General features: G+C 42.7%; 1 protein-coding gene across 5 annotated transcripts; it reads right to left on the reverse strand.

Annotated features, from left to right (window-relative positions):
* Positions 1-27: 27 nt before the first annotated feature.
* On the reverse strand, positions 28-21156 carry CCDC175 (coiled-coil domain containing 175). 5 transcript variants are annotated; one of them, XM_076065020.1, is made up of 19 exons: positions 20976-21156; positions 19509-19600; positions 18073-18184; positions 17428-17563; positions 16528-16756; positions 15724-15846; positions 13128-13237; positions 9303-9384; positions 9058-9194; positions 6652-6762; positions 5711-5782; positions 5314-5449; positions 3783-3914; positions 3185-3323; positions 1618-1697; positions 1039-1191; positions 811-913; positions 569-612; positions 28-272 (listed from the first exon to the last, which is right to left on the reverse strand). In XM_076065020.1, exons 2-19 carry the CDS (start codon positions 19518-19520, stop codon positions 105-107), a joined length of 2079 nt encoding a protein of 692 aa, XP_075921135.1. In that variant the 5' UTR covers positions 19521-19600; positions 20976-21156; the 3' UTR covers positions 28-104. The 5 variants fall into 5 exon arrangements, 4 of the variants coding, with proteins under 4 accessions (XP_075921135.1, XP_032803987.2, XP_032803990.2 ...); XM_032948096.2 differs by lacking the exon at positions 20976-21156 and adding an exon at positions 20314-20530; XR_004402429.2 differs by lacking the exons at positions 3185-3323; positions 20976-21156 and adding an exon at positions 20314-20532 and having other exon boundaries at positions 178-272.
* Between the last annotated feature and the right edge of the window lie 201 nt (positions 21157-21357).

Genomic DNA, 21357 nt, shown 5'->3' on the forward strand with positions numbered 1-21357 from the left:
ACAAATCGAAGTCATGCAATTATTCCAAAAAAAGTGAATTTGTTTTTCTAAGAAATTAAAAGTTGCTTTCGGAGGGTACAGGCGATAAGTGCACACGAGTAAAACTATCCCAGCGGGCAGGATTTTGTAGTTCGGTCCAGAATTTTACCAAAGAGACTCATTTGGTCTTCGAGTCCCCAGGTCACTTTCCCAACGTGAATCTGTCGTCGCTCGGTTCTCTTCATGAGCTCCAGCAGACTCTCCACAATGCACTCGTCTCCCTCTTCGCATTCCTTAGAGAGACGTTCAAGCATTGGGACCCACACTGCTGGACTGTTTTTGACAGTTTCTTTTGCAGACATTTCACGTTAGTGTTTTTTTTATTTCTCCTAAATCATTACGATATGTTTGGATGATCAAATATTGCATTTCTTTTCATTATTCAAACTCGATTATCCAAAGAAAAATTCCCTCCCATTGGGTTTGAAAAATCGATCTTTAAAATAAGCGTGGTTAGCTATCCCCAGATTATTATTACAGCCATCGTTAGGCACGGTAATGGCATGAACACAAGCGGTATTAATCCTACCTTCTGAGACTTGGCACATCTCACCCAGCCTTCTTGGAGGTTTGCTAAAAAAGGGAAAAAAATGTATGGTAAACAAGTTTAAAGGCTAGGTTTGTGTAGCTGTTAAGGAAGATTCCCTGCAATTACGATTATCACGATTGGTTACATACGGTGTGAACGAAGTCGAAATACATTGCTCCATATATTAAAATTCAAATATCAATCAGATGTTTACTTCTTTCAACATTAAAATAAACACCAACCTTCCAAAGTGTCACGATTTTTCTCAAGGTCTTTCATGGCTTGCTTGTGATTTTCAGCATCGGTTTCAAGTTTGGAAATGTCTTCTGAAAACTTGACATTACACTGAAAGTGATTTAGAATGAGGTTAAAGGTCAGCTTGATGGCATTCAGTCACAAAACAAACAACTAAATGCTTTTAATAATTGCTCGCAACGTTCATGTTGTGGGAGAAGATGGTTAATTCTGACCAGCTTAAATCGGCAGTTTTCCATCGTAACTTGTTCCCGTTTCCCACATGTCTCATAAATGTTTCTCTCCAGCGCCTGCAGCTCATCTCCTTGGTCTTTGAGTTGCTGCAGAAACTCACTTCTGGCCTCTTGCAACTCTGATTGCAACTGTCCCTGTAACAAATGTGTGCGTGTGTGCATATGGAATAGCGGTCAGCGTAACAGACACTACGATTCCAGTGTCATGGGTCTGATGACTGATTGCACGGTAACAATGACAATTATCCAAGAACAAACTTTTTCTGCTTTAGCGTGGCTAAAATAATTAATTGGTGCTGTGGTGTAGTCACCATCAATACTGCTTAGAAAGGCAAAGTTAGATATGGTACTGGCCACGGCAGCTCTGTAAGCATTGGTGGTCTAAATAAGTGGTCGTTCAGAGCACCTGCTAACAGTCTTAAGGCTAAATGGAATGTCTATATAACATTTAATTGTGTAAATGAACAACTGTGAAATGTACAGCATTGGAATAAAGCAACCTACCCCACTAAACATCTTAATGTGGTACAGTTACATTAGGCGTGGATAATTAAGTACTACCTTTGATGTGCTGAAGTTTTCGATTTCCTGTTGCATCTGACGTGACATTTCTTCCATCTGTCTCCTTTTACTCTTAATGGCTGCAATTTAGAAGAGTTGTCCATTAAATACGTGCACAGTAAATTACTGCAGTCTGTGGATTCACCCCCAGTCGGTGTAAATCTGCATTCTCGTGGATCAAAGTCCAATAGTGTGCGGGGGTTTTTAAGGCAGCTGTAGGCGAGTTCAGATTGTGCATCTATTGTTGAGTAACCTACAGAGGGCCAGTTTTTCTTCACATTGATTTCTTCACTTATCACATCATGAAAATCGACTTTTTTTTCATCCAAAGTGCAGAGTTTTTTTCCCACAATTTCTTGCGATGTTGAGAGAGTTTGAAGGAGCACGGGCATGGGGGGGTGTTAGCGCAGCGGCAGAGGCCACATTCACGTGGTTTCCCATGGTCACAGCAGGTGCAATGATTGTTTTATTTGACTCGAACATCTCGGCCCTAATCCTTGAAAATATGAGTAAAGCCCACCCGGGGTGTAAAATATATGTTTTAATACGTAAGTGCCTACCGATATGCATTGGAACTAATTGCCTTGTGGCAGTACTCAGCAATGGTGAATGATACCGCCTCTCAGGGCTTCATCAGGGCTTCTCTGAGTGATGTACGGATGTACAGGAGCATTTATAATATTTAATGTAATTTTGATCAATGTCGCAGCAATTAAGAAATGCGTCTACATGGTCAGGTAAGATGATATACTCTCATAGCTCCCCTTACCAGCATGTAAGTACAAGTGAGGGCACAAGGGCATGTAAACCCCATAACCCCATAACGTTCTTATCCCTATAAATTTACTTCTAGAGGGTGGGGTATTAATTCTTGCTATCGCCACGCGTTTTTGTTATGAAAGCCTCAATTTCAGGCTGGTGAAAAAGTGAGTGGTTATTTAGGCCATATCACGCTCAATGATCTTTACTTCAGAAGCCAACGACTAACCAGTCTGGGTAGTACTTAGCGGATTGTCTGGCAATCATGAACGCTGACCTTATTTAAAAGGAAGGGGGCGCTTAACATTCAATGTTAAACTTTAAACAGATATTAGACGCCAAATAGAACAAGTCATTAAAAAACTCAATGTATTTGGTTAACCATCTTAAATAAGAACTTCGCTGAAAATGTTAAATGCCAAACAGAACAAGTAATGGTAAGATCTGCTCTTGTCTATCATGTATTCTGCTCTAGCTCTCATTCCCGATGTGAATGTTCCAAAAATGTTTGACTTAATAATTAACAGGGGGCTCAGTCCCTCCGAATGTTATTGAGGCTGCAGTCTGGAAACAAACAGCAGGTGCTGTAGGCTTTGGCTGCAACGTAAAGAGATGGAAGTACTGCAATCGATTATTAAATTCCTCACAGGGGAGCTTTTGAGTGATGCACCCTCAGTGCGGGTCTTCTCCGGCTATTCAAATTTCGTCCCACGCGAAAGCTTTCTGGATATATATAAAGGGCGAATTTAGTCTTAACATTCACAGACTGGGCACCCCTCCCAGGCCTTGGTGATGCCCCAAGCACCACCTGCAATCTCGTGCTTCCTCTCGTTGTACAGCTTCTGTGCCTCCTGCAGCTCGGCTTGCAGCTGTTGCAGAACTGGGGCTGTCTGCTGCATCTCTTGCTCCTTCTGCTCACATACTTCTGTCACTCGCACCAACTCCTCCTGAACGCAATTGATACAACTTCAAGCGTTATTGCTTAATTGTTTGAGGGTAAACTGTTGGGAAGATGCTGAGATATCATCATGTCTTCATGCCAGTGAGATCTGCCAATCAGTATTTACATGACCACAGATAATGAACATTATTTTCAGGTAACTTTGGGAAAAATGGGCTCGAATACATACAATGAAATGTTTGATTAATCGTGTAGATATTAAACTCTATGCAATTTTCATTTTCAGTATTCTTTAAAGCGGTATATTGTGAAGAAAAAAAATCCCAGGATAATATATTTAGTGTATCACTTGCAATGAATGAACATGCATGCAGGCGTGAATAAAACCCCTGTGCACATACACAAACGCACACAACCTATGAGGACGCTACTTCCATTTTCTGTTGGCAGAATACAGATACTCCTGTAAGTGTGGGGGTCGGTGCTGGAGATTAAGAGCACAAACCTCTATGCGTTTGACGCAGGCCGTCAGCTCGCATTCCAGTTGACGGCACTTCTTCTTTTCCTCTGTCAGGTGCTGCTGCAGACCGGGGATCATCTGGATTTTCTCCGCTATCTCCGTTTGCAGCTGCCTGGACTACACATTGGAAAAAAAGATGCGTTTTCAGTTCACCTTTTCAATGACATTTGCAAGATTTTGTAAGCTTTTCCAAATGAAATTGAATCGTGTGGAATTCTGGATAGGTTGTAATTTGTACCATTTCTATAATCCAGGACAGGTGATACTTTTTCAGCTCTGAGATCATTTCAGATGTGTTTATTGCTTTTTGCTTAGATTGTATATTTTATGATAATACAGTGAATGTCCATTTTTTTTTTAAGTAGCCCACATACACCATTTTCATTCGTGTGCTATGAAGCAGGGCAATTGCCTGACACATCAGTTACGTACATTTTTCAATTGACGAATGCCTAGCGTGTTTGTTATTTTTTGGCTTATGTACCACTGCCAACACATTATCGCCAAAATGTAACATTCTATGTTATTTAAAAGTCCTTTTACAAGCTAGTTATTTCTGAAAATGTTTTCTTTTAACACAACTGAAGATAGATAAACTACTGTAGCTAAAACAGGAGCTATGTGCATGATTGCACCACCTTAAACAAAAAATATAATTTTAACATACATCTGGAGTGGATTTAACCGAGTCGCAGACGTACTCTTTGGAGGCAACACATATTTATTAACACCAACACATTAACACAAAGGGGTTACTGCCCCTTTTCCAGATAACCTATGGTGGTGGACCAGGCTAACTACGCTAGTTACTGAGAGTAGCTACAACGGACAGGACCCTGGCTTGGGTCCTCGTCCACGTGTTCGTGACTTCTTCTTGGACGTAAAACGTAGATCGTAGATCTTGAGATGACAACAGCAACGCTGAGCCCCGGTCTCTGTGGGGACCCCGTTTACCTGCTCCCGGGTCGTGGCTGGCCCCGTCCTTGGCCACGACCACCTTCGAGAAACCTCTTTGTCGTTTCTCGACCCTTTCCGTAGGATCTCACCCTGACACGTGACCACCCCCTAGCCCCCACCTGGGGCTCCTGTGTAGATCTTACTTGTCACGTGCCTTCCAGGGTCAACCAGAGTGCCGTGGCCTAGGGTGACCTCATCCCATGACTGACACTCCCACACTCCCTCCTGTCGGAGTCAGCACTGCGCGCCACGCGTGGTGCCACTGAGCGCTATCCCAGCGCTCACCGAGCCCCTCTCTAGGGCTGGTACTGCACCCACCTACGGGGTGTCCGCTATGACAATGCATCGCACGCCGTGTCTCGCTAGAGCCAGCATTACTCAGTGACATTCACGATGTCGCTACACACGTGAAGTCCGCGATGTGGGTACATCGCATGCCGTGCCTCTCTAGGGCCGGCACCACACGGTGACATCCGCAATGTCACTACACATCAATGAAAAAATGGAACATTCATTTTGGCATGTGCATTGTAATTAAGCGTGCAGGAAATGTGCCAACCTCATCTGTGAGTTCTCTCTGCTTCTGCGCATCCTTCTCAAGCTGGCCGTTCAGCTGCAGAATGAACTTGTTTGCTTCTGCTCTCGTTTCCCTGATCTCCATCTGGATACTTTCCTTCTCGGAGATTACCGCCATCCTCACAAAAGATACAAACAGCGTTATGAGAAGCAGGAGGAATCCTGTAGAGGATTGCATTGTTAAGCAGAAAACGCTCACGAGACAAAATGGATGTATGCATTCAACTATTTCAGCGGTCAGAAGCTGCGAATACAGTTTTGCATTTTTAATTCGTGAGTTGGAAAAAGCTCGTGAACTTCCGAGAGATGTGTGGCTCACCGGTTCCCATCTCATGTGAAATAAATGTATCCTCTTCTTAACCAAAGCCAAGAAATCTCACCTTTCCTGCCGTGCCTTTGCCAGCCATTCCTTGTGCTCTTCAAGCTGCTGGTTGTAGGAATTGATTACTGCCCTGCCATTCAAATGGGAGATGTGAAAATGTGAATAAAATAAGTCATAATTAGAAAAAAAAAAGAATGTGGGGCATGCTAAAAAGGGCTAGAACATGGTATATCCATAGCACGAACAGACTCACACTTATTAATTCATGTTTCACTGCTGTCATCTCACACAGAAATGACTTAATTAGTACATAGAGATGGGCTTTATAATAAGTCAAACATTACCTCTGTGCAACAATGTCATGACTGCCACTTCCATACGAGCATAGTGCCCCTTTTGTTATCTGACGTAGCCCCTTTTACATCACAGAATATAAACAGTTCAGCATAGCGGTGTTACTGACACTTTAAATATGGAATTCAAGATAAAAATGTCACCATGGCCAAAGCCGTTGATACCACCATACCTCTCCAACATTGTTTACCTTTGGCCAAATCCTGCAGCAGTGGTGAACATACACAATAACATTTTTGAAATTTCAGACCACAGCCCTTTGTCAACCCACTGCTGGATGAAGGCCTCACCGTGCCATGTTGGTCATGGGGGTTGTTTGTCCATACTTCACCACACTGGTCAGTGAGGTTTGGTAAAGTTAAGGCCTAGGACTGGTGCTACCGAATGATTTCTGGTAAATGATAATTTAAATATACGCAGTGCTGTGTCTGATAATCTTTATTTATATAATCTTTATTTAAATCTTGTAATGAGAGGCTCAGACAGCATCGCTTTACACATATCAAACACGAACAATTGACGGGAAAGCCAAGTTTCGGCATCGTTCATTCGGCTTTCTCTTTCTGCAGACCGTTAGCAAGGTCAGGGTCGTGTGAATGCAAGGGTCAGATGATGCAGCAGTGGCGCCGCGCGTGGCAGCCTCACTTGCTTTGCTCTTGCGTCTCTCGCATGGATTCCTCCAGATCCACCGTCTCTCGTTGGAGTCGTGCTATCATTTCTGTCTTCTCATCTATAAAAGATCTCGACGCCTGAAACCTGACAAACGCGTAAGCACCAGAATGAAAAGGAGGGGTGGAGGCGGTGGAGTAACACATAATAATTTTTGAAAATGCCCCTAGATGTTACAAAATATTTGGCCATCATTACATGTTAGATTTGTAAGTATTTTCCTGGAAACTTTTTTTTCTGAGTCTTTGGAGGCCAAACACAGACAGCCGTCCCGTGTCGACAAATGAACAGATAAACGTAATGTGCACACGTGATGTGATTTACATTAGGAATGGGAGCGCGGCTGATGTGGAAAGTCGGTAGGATTGAGGTATCATGGGGGAGCGTGTGTGTGCGTTAGAAATCGAGTCGAACGTGGTGAATCACGCACTGCACCTCCGCTTACATCACAGGATCGTGGTCCTCATGGGCACCTAGCATAACCTGCAGCCATCTCGATCACAGGTTTACGCCGCGAGGTGTTTGCACAATGTTGAGGCTCTCGAATGTAAATATACGTTGATTAATAATTGTCTCAAGTTGCATTATTAGAATATTTGTTATTCATGTTGGGCGAATGTCGTGGCAATCTAAATGCAAATATGCGGCGCGTAATGGTTGCTTTAATGAGATGCATCAGTGTTATTGATGTTAATGAGCATGCACGATAGTTTTGCTTATTTTTTTGCGCGTACTTTTGTCTACTATGTAATCAGAAAATGATGCAAATTTATAGTCTGAATTATGTCTCTATGTTAAAAGGAATGTTACAATAAACCAATGATTATTTCACACCTGTGTAAATGGAACTGTCATATATTTTAAAAAGTAGCGTTAACACAAAGTATTGTTGCACTCGGTGAATTCAGTTGCAATCAATTCATGACAGCTCAAAGAAATGGATCTTGGCAGTGTGAACATTGCTGACCTTAACTCCTCCTAGAAGTGATCCCTGATAAATGAGACTCCATCGACCATCCTGAGACCGCTTCAGTGGGAAGTCCTAAAAGAACCAGTATCGATTGCAGTGTCGATGGGGCCAGTTGTGACCATACAGGGGCCAGGATAACAGCTCTCTTTGCCTAAGCTAATTCTAAATGGCCCAATGAGTGTGAAACTGTGAATGTTATTGGTGTCAAATCGAATTGTTAAGCTGTGAAAGTGGCTATTTTTAACCAGGCAATGTTCCAACGTCAATGCGTCCTTCACAGCTCCACTAACAAAATTGGGATAGCTCTCTGCGTTCTTGTTGTACTGTATGACAAATGTGCTGTTGATAGACTGGCATGCCTAAAGACTCGTCGTACAACCCGAAAACACATCACAGAACTTTGCAGCACAACGGCAAAAACCTACAAGTTAGCGCAACACAATTAGTGTTATCAAACAGTGCTTATTTTTATTTACCAAAAATAAGTCTGCATTCAATATTGACTTAAAGCTTTCGTGACTGCAGGAATTCATAGTCACGTAGATAGGTTAAAAGAAAATAACCCCCCTTTTCCTGATGACGACCGCTTGTGTTGCGATCGAAACAACGTCGTTTTTTGTTATTTTCTTTGAACCTATCTACGTGACTTTACCGAAAGACCCAAAGAATAAGTGTACATTACAGACTGCCAATATGCTCACCAGCTTAAAAACCAGGCTACAGTCTACATTATAGACTGCCAGTAGACTCACCGAGGTTGAGAACCAGGTTACAGTCTACATTATAGACTGCCAGTAGACTCACCCAAACCAAACTTAATAACCATGCTACATTATAGATTGCCAGTACACTCCCAATTAAGAACAAGGCTACAGTCTACATTCGTGTTATTTTGGTTTTTTTATTAATTGTATTCACTTTCTCTTTTATTATTATTTTTCTTCTTCTATCTACCTGACTTTACCGAAAGAACCAAAGAATAGTGCTAATGTAGTTGTAATGTATACCTCCACTTAGCAACATGGCTCAAAATTACGTAAAATGCTAAATTAGACATGGAGCTCCCAGCTATCAAAGTGCTCACTTTGATAGATTGTACGACTGTATGTGCACTGCTGGGCCACTGGGTTAGTGGGTAGTGCTTAAAGCATCACTTTGATAAGGGCCATTGATTCCAACTTCAGTTCCAGTCTGGGTCATGCTCCAAAACCTGGCACCTCAGAGCGCTTTCAATATGCACTCAGCACCCTTTCGTGATTTCCTTTGTCATTGTCCCTCCTCTTCTTTGGTTCTTTCGGTAAAGTCATCACGTAGATTATCTTTCCATCTACGTGACTTTACCGAAAGAACCAAAGAGTATGGATTCCCTGCAGTCACGAAAGCTTCAAATCCAGATTGTCCCTCCTACTCACTGTTTAATTGCGTCCTCTTTATTAGCGAGCTCTTTGGCTTCCAGCTCCCATGCCTGGGCTAGCCTTGCCTCTGTGTCGGAGCGCCGCGCTTGCAGACTCTTCTTCATCTCTTCAGCGTCCGCCATCGCCTTATTCATCTGACGCACAGTTTGGCCCAAACACAGTTGAAGTGAGCTCAGCGAGCGTGTCCTGTGCACTGTGGGGTGGAGGTTTTTAGTGTCTGGGTGGCGTGATGCAAACGTTACCTTGGATTGTGTTTCACGGAGGACGCTAATTCTTTCGCCGAGTGTTTGAGATGCGTGTGTCAAGCCCTCGGTTAAGCGTTTGCTGAAAGATAAACAGTAAGATATATATTTGCACGACAACTCTGGCCAATAAAACACGTATCGGCACTTAAGGAATGCTGCCGTGATCGGTTTGTTCACACATTGGACTTGCGATCCGGTTCAATCTGCCTGTGCAGCAGTTGAAAACAATGGGCACGTTTCTTAAACTCCACCTCTGTCCACCCAGCAGTGTGAATGTGAACACTGCGGTTAAGTCGATCGCTAGGTTGCTCGTGGTGGCGTATATATTACGGGTACTCCAACCTCTTCCAAGGTATCTAGTCAGCGTGGACAAGTAGGTGAATATACCCTATAGAAGGGCTCTCTTGAGCTCCCTCTGGAGGAGGCCCTTCCAGCAACAGTGGCATGAGCGAGCATTAATCGTGGTCTTGCTTAAATAAATTGTAAAAAACAAATAGAAATGAGCAGCCCGCATGAGCTGGACAAAGTTCATATTTCCATGTCAGGCTATCAACAGGCACATTTAAAGCTATTTAAACCATATGCAAGTAACTGGAGAAGATTGGTTGACATGAAAAAGAAAAATTGTGCTCCACCAGCATAACCTGCAGTTGCTCAACCCTGTAACGTTCAATCACAGGGGCGTATCAAGCACATATTTCATCTGTCACTCATTACTGATTAATCTTCCGCTCCTGCACAGCTATTTAGACTGCGCCCAAAATGACAATTCCCAGGTTATATTTTAAATTACCGCCTAAAACATGCCGTTGACTTCAGACTGCAGAGGCAGCACATGACTCTGGCTTGTGGTGTGATTCCCATTAGAGGAGGCCTTCCCTGTGGACTGGAAGTCTGAGTGTTTTTTTTATTGTAGAAAAATTACGCAACACAGCAGCATGCATAATTTCTTAATTGGAATGTAGCGGTGATGTATTATGCACCAGTCGGCTGCGCTTACCCAAAGAACCGTTCTTCTCAGGCAGCTGCTTAGTTCCATCTGCGAACCGTTTATCTGATGACACGACTGCCATTGAAATCCAAACCAATCGATCAAAAATGACCGTGTTCATCCATTACCCATGCAATGTGCGTGTGTGTCACGTGAAACTTTTAAATGCCAGAGTGCAAGCTCTTGCAAAACGGCAGCCATATACAGCCACACCATGGGCAGCTGCCCAATTAAAGTTGATGCAATAAGCAGTGAATTTAATGGAAGGTTTGGGTAGTTACTACTCCATTGACTATACGTTGGTGAGACACTACATTAATATGTAGGCAGAAATATAATTTTGCAGGTCCAGAGCTATAATTGGTCATTTAATGGAATGATTTATTTTCTTATGACCACTCTCATGTGGTCACTGTTGTCGGCTTGGACTACAAGATGGATGGGCAATGGATTTAGATAAACATATTCTTAAATCTATCTATGCGGAGCTTTAAACATTCCTGCCTTGTATGCACGGGTGTTCACCGTGTACTCTAGTTTCCTCCCATATACTAAACAGGCATTCATGGATTAGCCAAACATCTGAATGCAGGACCCTCGTGAAACTAAGTCTTATGACTCAGTGAGGCTTTTCTGGGTAAACAAGAAGAAGAATTATTCACAATTGATGTCTAGAACACCTAAGTTAAAATATCATAGGCATCCAATGTGATGTCACAGTGGCTGTACAGCAGCAGCAATAATATCCAATGATTGTACGATCATTTTAGGAACTAATTAATACAATCTAAATAATTAATAGCCCGTTGCCTATCCACTGCTGGAGGAGCCTCTCTCCATGCCGTGTCAGTCATGCGAACTGTTTGTCCATGCTGGTCAGTGAGGGTTGATGAAGGGAGTTATGGGGTTTGTAGCACAGTGCCCTTAACCAATGTGCCACTGCTCCACCTCAAGGTCTGTCATTGGGTAGTAGGATTTCGATTTAAAGCTTTCGTGACTGCAGGGATTCATCTTCTTGGTTCTTTCGGTAAAGTCACGTAGAAGGGAAATAATGAAATAATAAAAATAAAACAATAAAATAAAATTATCACGATGTTTCGGCCACAACACAAGCAGCCATCCTCAGGTGAAGAAACAGCGCTCCAACAGCTCTGTTTCTTCACCTGAGGACGGCTGCTTGTGTTGTCGCCGAAACGTGATAACTTTATTTTATGTTTTATTTTTATCATTTTATTATTTCCCTTCTACGTGACCTTACCGAAAGAACCAAGTAGAGCACATGCTCAGAACCGATTCAGACATTACTCACTACTGGCGTCATTAGCTGTGGCGAGAAATCTAACTTAGGTGCCACTGGGCTCATAGCGCAAGTGCGAGTAACATTGCATCAATTCTCCACTGCGGTCGTCTTAGTCCTTTCAATGGAACAACATTATTTTTTGTGATACTGTGATGGCAGTGGCATGAAAGCACAAAGAGCGATAACTAAAGCACACTCATCAATCAGCCGGCAAAAGTATTATTCTTATACATAGTGCTGTATTTCTCCATATTTCTATTGCCTTCTCTGTACTGTATATCAAAATGTATTTATATGTCTCGCTTTTTCTGTTTCTCAATCCCGCTGTCGCCTTTCCTCTCTCCACTTCATCTCACACACTTATCCACCCCCTCCCCCCCCCCCCTTATCTCTTTCCCTGTGTCTCTCTCTCACCTCTCACCCTTATTATCCTTATTCGCACCTCTCATTTTCCCACCTCAATCTCTCTCGCCTTTTCCTAATCCTCTCTCCCACTGCATATCACGTTCCCACGCTCTCCTCTTTCCGCTTTTCTCTCTCTCTTTCCTATCCGTTGCATGCCCTTTTACTCTCTCGCTGCACCTTTCTCCATCTCTCCATCCTCTGTCTCCCTCCCTCACCTCCCTCCTTAGTTCTAATGTAGTATGGTAGTGTGACAGAGGCAGTATGATTATATGATAGCATGATATCCTGTACATTTGTGTGGGATACACGCCCGGGGTGGAGGGGGGGAGGTGTGACTTCAGCACGCATGAGCCCGGCTCAACGCTTTGGGGTTTGCGGGTGATGTCATCACGCAGATGTGCACGGTGACATCGCCACCCCCGACGCTTGGGCGCTTTGGAGCGCGGCACCCAGCCAGACACGGGGAATCCATGCAGATCATCCGGCCAGAAATATTACAGGCAGACCTCGCTTCGCGCGACGCCGTAGACCCGGCGATTCTCGTTACCGCGCTTTGTCTCCCACCGCTGCCTTATAGAAGTACTGTAGAATACACTCGTGGGTGGATACTTACTGACGTTATAATAAATTATTTTTTATTCACGAAATCATGTTTAACATCTCGATTATTATTGGCGCTCTTACCGAGACCCCAATGAAGTCCTCACATATAGCTCACACGAAAGAAACAACGCTGTTGGGAACACATCCCCATATATACAATGGTATAATGGTCCCATTTAGTGCTGATTTGATTAGCGCTCACTTCTCCAGGAACGCACCTTGAGCACTAAGCGAGGTCTGCCTGTATTCTCATATACTACGAGTATGATTATAATCAATACCAATACCCGCCATTCGCCACTAAGTGACGGTGACGTCACCACGGCGCCTGTGCCAGGCCAGGTGCACTTTGAGGCCACGTGAAGTGTCGAAGGCTCGCTGACACGTCTCGGGACAGACCCTGCAGGTGCCATACTTTGGCTGACTGAGATGACCTGTAAGATGCACCAGATAATCTCATACACACACACACACACGTATTATTTTTAGTGCAACCGCTCTGCTGTGAGTCGGCTTCTTGCACCTTCGTTTTCGCAGCTCCTGCTCCTGCTGGTCCCCCTGCTCCTGCCGTGCCGTTCCCCGCACGCGCGCCGCCTCCAGCAGCGACAGCGAGCCCTGCACGCGACTCAGCAGCTGCAAAGCGCACGACGCTAATGAGGCTCCAGGCAGCCTTCGAGGAGGTGATCTCAATAAATACTGCAGATATGGTTGCCACCTTTGAGGTATATATATTTAATATATATATAAAAAACTGGGACGTATAATTAGGAAGACGAATATTTCGCAATGATGGAGGTGGTGGTGGTGGTGTTGGGGGGAGATCTATTGTACATGTACACGCATTAGGCTGAGTGCTGTGTTGTTAAGCAAATGACAACATCTGGTGACTTTTAATGTCATGGGAAGACTTACAGATTTCAAAAGACAGCTTCGATAAAAATAAAGCCCAACGGGACGACCCTGGGAACGTTTCTTGTTATGTGTGTGAAGAACGAGTCTGTGTCAAAGTCGAGGTTTAAAAAAAATATATATACTGTATATATAAAGTGTGAGAAAAAAAGCATTTGATCCCCTGCTGATTTTGTACGTTTGCCCACTGATAAAGAAATGATCAGTCTATAATTTGAATGGTAGGTTTATTTGAACAGTGAGAGACAGAATAACAACAAAACATTCCAGAAACAACGCATGTCAAAAATGTTATAAATTGATTTGCATTTCAATTAGGGAAATAAGTATTTGACCCCCTCTCAATCAGAAAGATTTCTGGCTCCCAGGTGTCTTTTATACAGGTAACGAGCTGAGATTAGGAACACACTCTTAAAGGGAGTGCTCCTAATCTCAGCTTGTTACCTATATATAAGACACCTGTCTACAGAAGCAATCAATCAATCCGATTCCAAACTCTCCACCATGGCCAAGACCAAAGAGCTCTCCAAGAATGTCAGGGACAAGATTGTAGACCTACACAAGGCTGGAATGGGCTACAAGACCATTGCCAAGCAGCTTGGTGAGAAGGTAACAACAGTTGGTGCGATTATTCGCAAAAAGGAAGAAACACAAAAGAACTGTCAATCTCCCTCGGCCTGGGGCTCTATGCAAGATCTCACCTCGTGGAGTTGCAATGATCATGAGAACGGTGAGGAATCAGCCCAGAACTACACGGGAGGATCTTCTCAATGATCTCAAGGCAGCTGGGACCATAATCACCAAGAAAACAATTGGTAACACACTCTGCCGTGAAGGACTGAAATCCTGCAGCGCCCGCAAGGTCCCCCTGCTCAAGAAAGCACATATATATGCCCGTCTGAAGTTGCCAATGAACATCTGAATGATTCAGAGGACAACTGGGCGAAAGTGTTGTGGTCAGATGAGACCAAAATGGAGCTCTTTGGCATCAACTCAACACGCCGTGTTTGGAGGAGGAGGAATGCTGCCTATGACCCCAAGAACACCATCCCCACCGTCAAACATGGAGGTGGAAACATTATGCTTTGGGGGTGTTTTGCTGCTAAGGGGCTAGGACAACTTCACCACATCAAAGGGACGATGGACGGGGCCATGTACCGTCAAATCTTGGGTGAGAACCTCCTTACCTTAGCCAGGGCATTGAAAATGGGTCGTGGATGGGTATTCCAGCATGACAATGACCCAAAACACACGGCCAAAGCAACAAAGGAGTGGCTCAAGAAGAAGCACATTTAGGTCCTGGAGTGGCCTAGCCAGTCTCCAGACCTTAATCCCATAGAAAATCTATGGAGGGAGCTGAAGGTTCGAGTTGCCAAACGTCAGCCTCGAAACCTTAATGACTTGGAGAAGATCTGCAAAGAGGAGTGGGACAAAATCCCTCCTGAGATGTGTGCAAACCTGGTGGCCAACAACAAGAAACGTCTGACCTCTGTGAGTCATGTTTTGCAGAGGGGTCAAATACTTATTTCCCCCATTAAAATGCCAATCAATTTATAACATTTTTGACATGCGTTTTTCTTGATTTTTGTTGTTATTCTGTCTCTCACTATTCAAATAAACCTACCATTAAAATTATAGACTGATAATTTCTTTGTCAGTGGGCAAACGTACAAAATCAGCAGGGGATCAAATACTTTTTTTCCTCACTGTAATGTATACATAAATAAATGCTGCATGGACTGTCATTGTCGATGTTTCTTTAAATGTTTGCAAAAAAATTAAGCCATCAATATATATTTCTGGATGAAAGTCTCCCCCATGCCTTTGTCAGTCATGGGATTTGATTTGACCATACTTCACTACTCTAGTTAGTGTGGTTGATGAAAGGGGGGTGGGGCCCAGGACAAGTTCAGATATCGCTCATCACTGATGTTAACCGCGGCTGGGAATCGAAGTCAGGGTTTATGAGTGGTAGAATATCATTTTGGTAAACAGCACATGCATTTTATCTCATCGTCCGAGAAATAAAAACACTCTTTTTGCTAATGTCCAACTTTGTTCAGTGTTTTCATGGGACAGGAAAATGCACATTGTAAGCCCCCCCCCCCCCCGTCACAAGATAATCTCGAATACATTTTGAACCAAAAAGTGTTCTTTCTATACAAATGTTTTTTTTATTTACACAGGAGTAAACTGCTATCGGTGTGTACCTGATACTGGTTATCAAGTCTGCATTGTTGGTCACTCAGCTCCTTAGTCACTTGCTCCACATCCTTTCTTTTCTCGGCATTCATCTCCCTCTGTGCTCCCACGAGCCGCTTCTCATTCTCCATCTGCTACCAAACACGCGGAGATACATTCGATGTAATTTACATAAAATTAATAATTTATGTTTTTTGTGAATCAAAAGTGCATGCATCCAGTGCTTATGGTTTTACTGTACACAACCGCCTATAAAATGTTCAGAGTGAAAATGGGGAGATGTTTTTTTTATTATCCAATTTAGAGTGCAGAGTTAGATTTATGAATATACTTTTTCAAAAGCATACTTTTCTCCTTTTTACCAAATTTTATTGCAACTGTGTACTGTGTTACCGAAGTCATTTCACGAGATGAAGAAGTGTCCAATGGGAGCTCTCAGAGCAGTGTATCACTCCATCATAAAGAATAACTCGTGGAAAGTGAAATAAAATACCTACTTCAGAGATCCATCAAAGTGACCTCGTATGCACGCTAGGGTCCGACACTTTCCCATTTACTATAGTGATTTTCTTGACATGGCAATATTTATAATTATCAGAGTTGTTATTTTGGCAAGTTAATTGAAGAGTAAAGTATTTTAAAAGTATATTTTTTTTTGTGTTTGCAGTCATTGGTGCCTGAGCTGAGACCACTGTGACTGGTTAATCATGGTTTGGTGAACTCTAGATATGAACCCGGGATATCAGCAGTGCATTGACCTCTGGGCCAGTCACCCCTACAGTTTTATAAAAAACACAAAAGAGTAATGTGACCTCTTTAAGAATTCCCTCCTTATTCAGTGCAAACTGGGCTTTTTCTTGAGCCATGGCCTTCAGCAAGTCTTCCCGTGCCACCTCCAGTCGAGTGATGATCTCTCTTGACTCTTGAATTTGCTTATGTGTGTCATTGAGTGTGATCTGCATGTTGGCTCGTTCTGACATCTGTTCATTGAGTCGGTATATGATTTCATCTTTTTGTGCTTGCCATTTTTCCAATTCAGGCCTGGAAAAGGGAATGCAAAAATATGCACGTTATATCCAAAGCTGCATAACAATTTGAACTATTCATGTAATACGTGGTTAATGTGCGACAAAGCATAATGTTTTTGGTACGTGACATTTTCTTGGCATTGGTAGACATCTGAAAATTGTTTTAAAAATTATTGAAATGATTTAACTCCAGCACATTTTTTTTAATATCTCAAAACATTGTGGGAATATTTTTTACAGTTATTAGACTGTGTAGGAAAAGTTTTACTTTCACAATCTTTTGCTAGTGTTGAGAAAATAGCATGGCATTTACACTTTTATAACTTGAAATCAGCCTTATTATGAGTTTAATAAGAACAAAAAGCACTTCAACTCATTTGAACAGTCCCTTTGTGAATTTGGTAAGGGCATGCTATATCTCGGAAAAGTTGTGCTTGTGTTTTTCCCCATTTAATTCCAAACGCTAAATGAGCATAACAAACACGTGCATTTCTATCCGCCGCAGTAAAATTTTGACGATAGCAGAACTACCATTCACGCTGTATTCGGTATACCAGATACAAAAAATGCTGCTTTCTATGTCTTTCTTTAGTGTACAATATTTGAAATTCTGGTAATGTTTTTTTGTTAGCTGTTAATATTCTACATGCATGCTTCAAATGATTTTTGTAACAATAGACTGACATCAGTGCAGAATTGTCATTTTCCCAAAAATCCAGTTTCTTTTGCAGCTCCTGAATTTCTCCCAAGGTTGCGCTCAGTCCATGCCGCAGGTTTTTGAGCTCTGCTGAATTCGTGTCTCGCGCTGCCGAGACTGCAGCTGGAAGAAGACAAAGCATTGTCACAACCTTGACAGCTTCATCCAGAGTGAATGCAAACATGCCTATGCAATTATCTGTTTGAAGTATTTCTTAAATATGAATTACTTCATTCTGTGACAATTGCAAAACACATTAACGATGTACTCAAGAATTACTTATTTACATTTTTAAATTACATTACTTGAAATTAATCGAATCATGAAAACACAAAAAGCTTTTTTTGACTGAATATGCTTAATGTGGAAGAGGTCCCTTTAGCTTTGTTTAAAACAGAATTAAGCTTGTTTTTTTCGAGGGATAGCTTTAGGGTCATACATCAATTTGTCATTAGAAACCTAATGTATTGCATACCTGTGGTGTTTTATGTGACCAATATCACACATTCCAATAAACTTTATGATTCATTAACTGTCCTCAGATCCATTAACAGCTCACAGATCGTAAGGTCAAGCGCACGAGGTCCGGAGCACTCCTTAACACGCGCGGCATGCTACGTGCCACTACGCACCGGCTGTTTCCCGGCTGATTTCATTTGGAAGGGTGTGGAGCTTTTGCCTGAGCAGGCTCGCTTTTATGGTTTCCACTTCCAATCGATCATGAGCTTGTCTTCTTTTTGCATCCTGCAGTAATGCACAAAAAAACCCGCAAGATCAAAACCATTGGGGTGGATATTCTATTCAACTATCCATTACACCTCGTGATCGACATACACATAAAGCATTTTTTTACATGGGGACTATAAAATGTGTATAAATTGTTCAAACTAAATAAAGCAATGGGAAGAGAGGCTTGTTTAAATGCAGTCACAACGTTGTTTGTGATCTTGCAGAGCGTGGAAGCAAGTTATTTTACAGAATGCTCTTCCGGCCAGCCCTATGCAATATTGTCACAGAGGCACCCCCCATCCACACGAAGGTAGTGACAACAGCAGTTGGGGTGACAGAAGGAGAAGACATGACCATCATTATAGGCTCTGTGACCCATATGTGGTCTCATGGTGTAGTCCCTGCTATTTTGTTGGCCTCCAAACCTCCCATGCTCACCCACCGTAATTTTGCGGTGTCATCACCGTGTCCATATGTTGTACTTAAAACCGTTATGAGCTAAACTGTCGACCTACTGCCATGGCTTATGAGTGACAAACATTTTAAAGTTCAAAGTGAATGCTATGTATTCCCGTCTGCTAATAGTTGCTGTGTAATGACAGAGTGCCATGCACTGTCGAGCATAAGAACATTGTACCTCTACCCTTCTAAAGTGTCAATCTGCGCCTACAATTGTTTCTCTAAATGGAATTTCATCTTCCTTTTCCTGAACATTGTTATTGGCTCTGAATTGGGAATAAATGGCATCATTCAGGAAGTTTTAGTGCTGTAGATTAATGCCATCTGAAGGTAACCGAAGCAAGACTGACAAACCCAGTGTCCATGGAATTTATGATGATCCATATCAGATACATGAAATCCAACATTAAAAATATCTTTGCTAGGGCAAGAACAAACTAAAACTATAACCATTATGAAAGCATTGTTGTAATATACATTTGGACAGTTTTCTAGTGTGGTAGATTGAAAAATCACAGTTGAATATGGTCTTTTATGCGTAGCATAGAACTGAGAGTAAAAATAGGTACACTAAATCACAGGTTTGCATTCCTATATAATTTTTTTTTGCCAACGTGTCACATTGTAGAGGTAGCATTTATATGCAAAGAAAATCCTTTCTGACCTTCATCGGAAGCAGCAATTTAGAAAAAAAAATCTTGTTCTTAATATTGCAATTATTTCAGCTGCTTTGTCTCCTCGGCTACAGTGTGTGGGTGTAATGATTCATTCCATTTGACTTACGGCATTTTAATGGAATGTTGTTTAGAATGAACGAATGCGGGATATATACTGTACATATTTATGTTTCATATCAGGAAAATCATTTTTTCATCCTTACAAGTTCTTCCATGGCTATGGCAATTTCTTCAAAGTGACTAATTTCCTCTTCCTGAAATCCATGCTCTTCCTTCTTGAGATGAAGATGATGTGCTGAGACGAGACAAAAACAAAACGATGGGTGGAATACAACGTGCTTAGAAAAGTACAAACCGGCACCGTGATTGAAACAAAAATGCAACCATACATGTTCTGCTATGAGTCATTAATACAGCAATTATATAAACACACCATCGTATTTATTAAAATAATTCACCTCCACGATACCTTGAGATGGAAAGAGTGAGATTCGTGTTACGTGGCACACACAGCAAACACGTAATGACACACATACACCCAACGACATTTGAACGTATTCAATAAGTATTACACACATGAACATTGTGCTCAGTCACAGAATTAACGTTTTAATTAACTTACCAAAAAAACCTAAGAGCAGCTAGCTAACCGAGCACCACGTGCTGTCACATTACCAAGTGTTCACTCTGTCGGGGCAAAATTAAAAAAATAGAACACTTTTGCCGTGGGCTACTTCGCGGTGATGCGCACACGGTGCTAGCCAGGCATGGCTCGCAAACATTTTATACAAACACACAGCAACGAAATAAATTATAACTGGCAAAAAGAGCTCCGTTGCCTAGCGGGCTTATTCCAGCCATAGATGAAATTACTGGATCCACATTACTGCACAAGATTCCTTGGAGCTGTGAGTAAGCGTGCAGCGTATTTAGTACACGCTTTAGCCACATTGTAATAATAATAATGGGTTTGTGAGCGATGGGGGCCTTAAGTAGCATGTCACATACCGAGGTCGCGCAAGTGCTTAAGGACACTTTTCAAAGTTGGTAAATCCACGCCCGAAGCCATTTTCAGCACTTAATAACGATGTTACTCTATTACATTTCTCCAGCTAAGTCTCCGAGGGTTGTACGGGGTTTTTTTCTTCTTTTTCTCAGCCGAAGCTTTACGGTTGCCAAGCAACTTCCCCTCCCTTATTCTAACACGGAAGCTACCAACAGCCAAAGGACCTCTTAAATTCGCAAACATTGCCAACTGCACCCGGCTGTTTGCATGGGGGAGTGGGGGCCAACTCGTATAGCCTTGCAACAGGACTGCGTGTGTTGGGCGCGCAAGTGCTGTTAAGCAGAAAATCACAACCCGGCCGCCTTCGTCTCTTGCCAGTGGCGATGTTTACACGACGCACGGCGCCACCCGGGCACTCATTTGTGGCTGAGTTCCACTTTCGGGGAGGCCCAGAACCGGTTCAGATTCACGTCGCCGGTGTTGGCCGTGTGCGGCCACTCGCAATGAACGCCCAAGCGCACGCACGCACAGCACGGACTCACACACGCGTTCACACATATACCCCGCACGATTGCGTAGTTGATTTTATTGTGGCATTTCTAAACGCCAATCTTAACATTTTTATCTAAATAATGATGCTATTTCCCATACTCTGTGTACTAACCTTCCGAGGTACACACAATTATTTAGAATACACAGTACGTTACGTTCATTTACAAAGACGTAACTACATTGGAACCACAATTAAAGTTTGCTCGCGTAGCCGGTCCGCCACTGTTGCCCTCTCCATCCCGTCGCGAATCCTTGTGCAGGGGGTGACACGCCGGCCAAATAGGCAACAACAATAACAATTAAAAAATAAAGTTCGGAGACGATGAGCGGTGACTGAGCGTTGTGTCCTGTCCTGCCGAGAGGTGGGTTCACTCGTCAACAGCTGAGCATCAGGGAGTCGTCTTCAGGAGGGCATTGCGTATCTGCAATAGCGATTAGAGATACCCTCCATGTCACAGGAGGGTATCTCTGATCGCTATTGTCCGCCCAAAATC

The sequence above is a fragment of the Petromyzon marinus genome, chromosome 6 (assembly GCF_048934315.1).
Source record: "Petromyzon marinus isolate PM22_M1 ecotype Great Lakes invasive population chromosome 6, UKy_Petmar_22M1.pri1.0, whole genome shotgun sequence".
Taxonomy (NCBI): domain Eukaryota; kingdom Metazoa; phylum Chordata; class Hyperoartia; order Petromyzontiformes; family Petromyzontidae; genus Petromyzon; species Petromyzon marinus.

Bases quoted from the DNA above. Each gene is read 5' to 3' on its own strand.
- CCDC175 (XM_032948096.2), bottom strand. From the start codon at position 20,374: ATGGCTTCGGGCGTGGATTTACCAACTTTGAAAAGTGTCCTTAAGCAC. The intron at 3,324-3,782 runs GTTTGTGCTCTT...AATTGCGTTCAG, and splicing joins CCTGCGTCAAACGCATAGAG to GAGGAGTTGGTGCGAGTGAC. The intron at 613-810 runs GTTGGTGTTTAT...TCCCTTTTTTAG, and splicing joins AAATCGTGACACTTTGGAAG to CAAACCTCCAAGAAGGCTGG.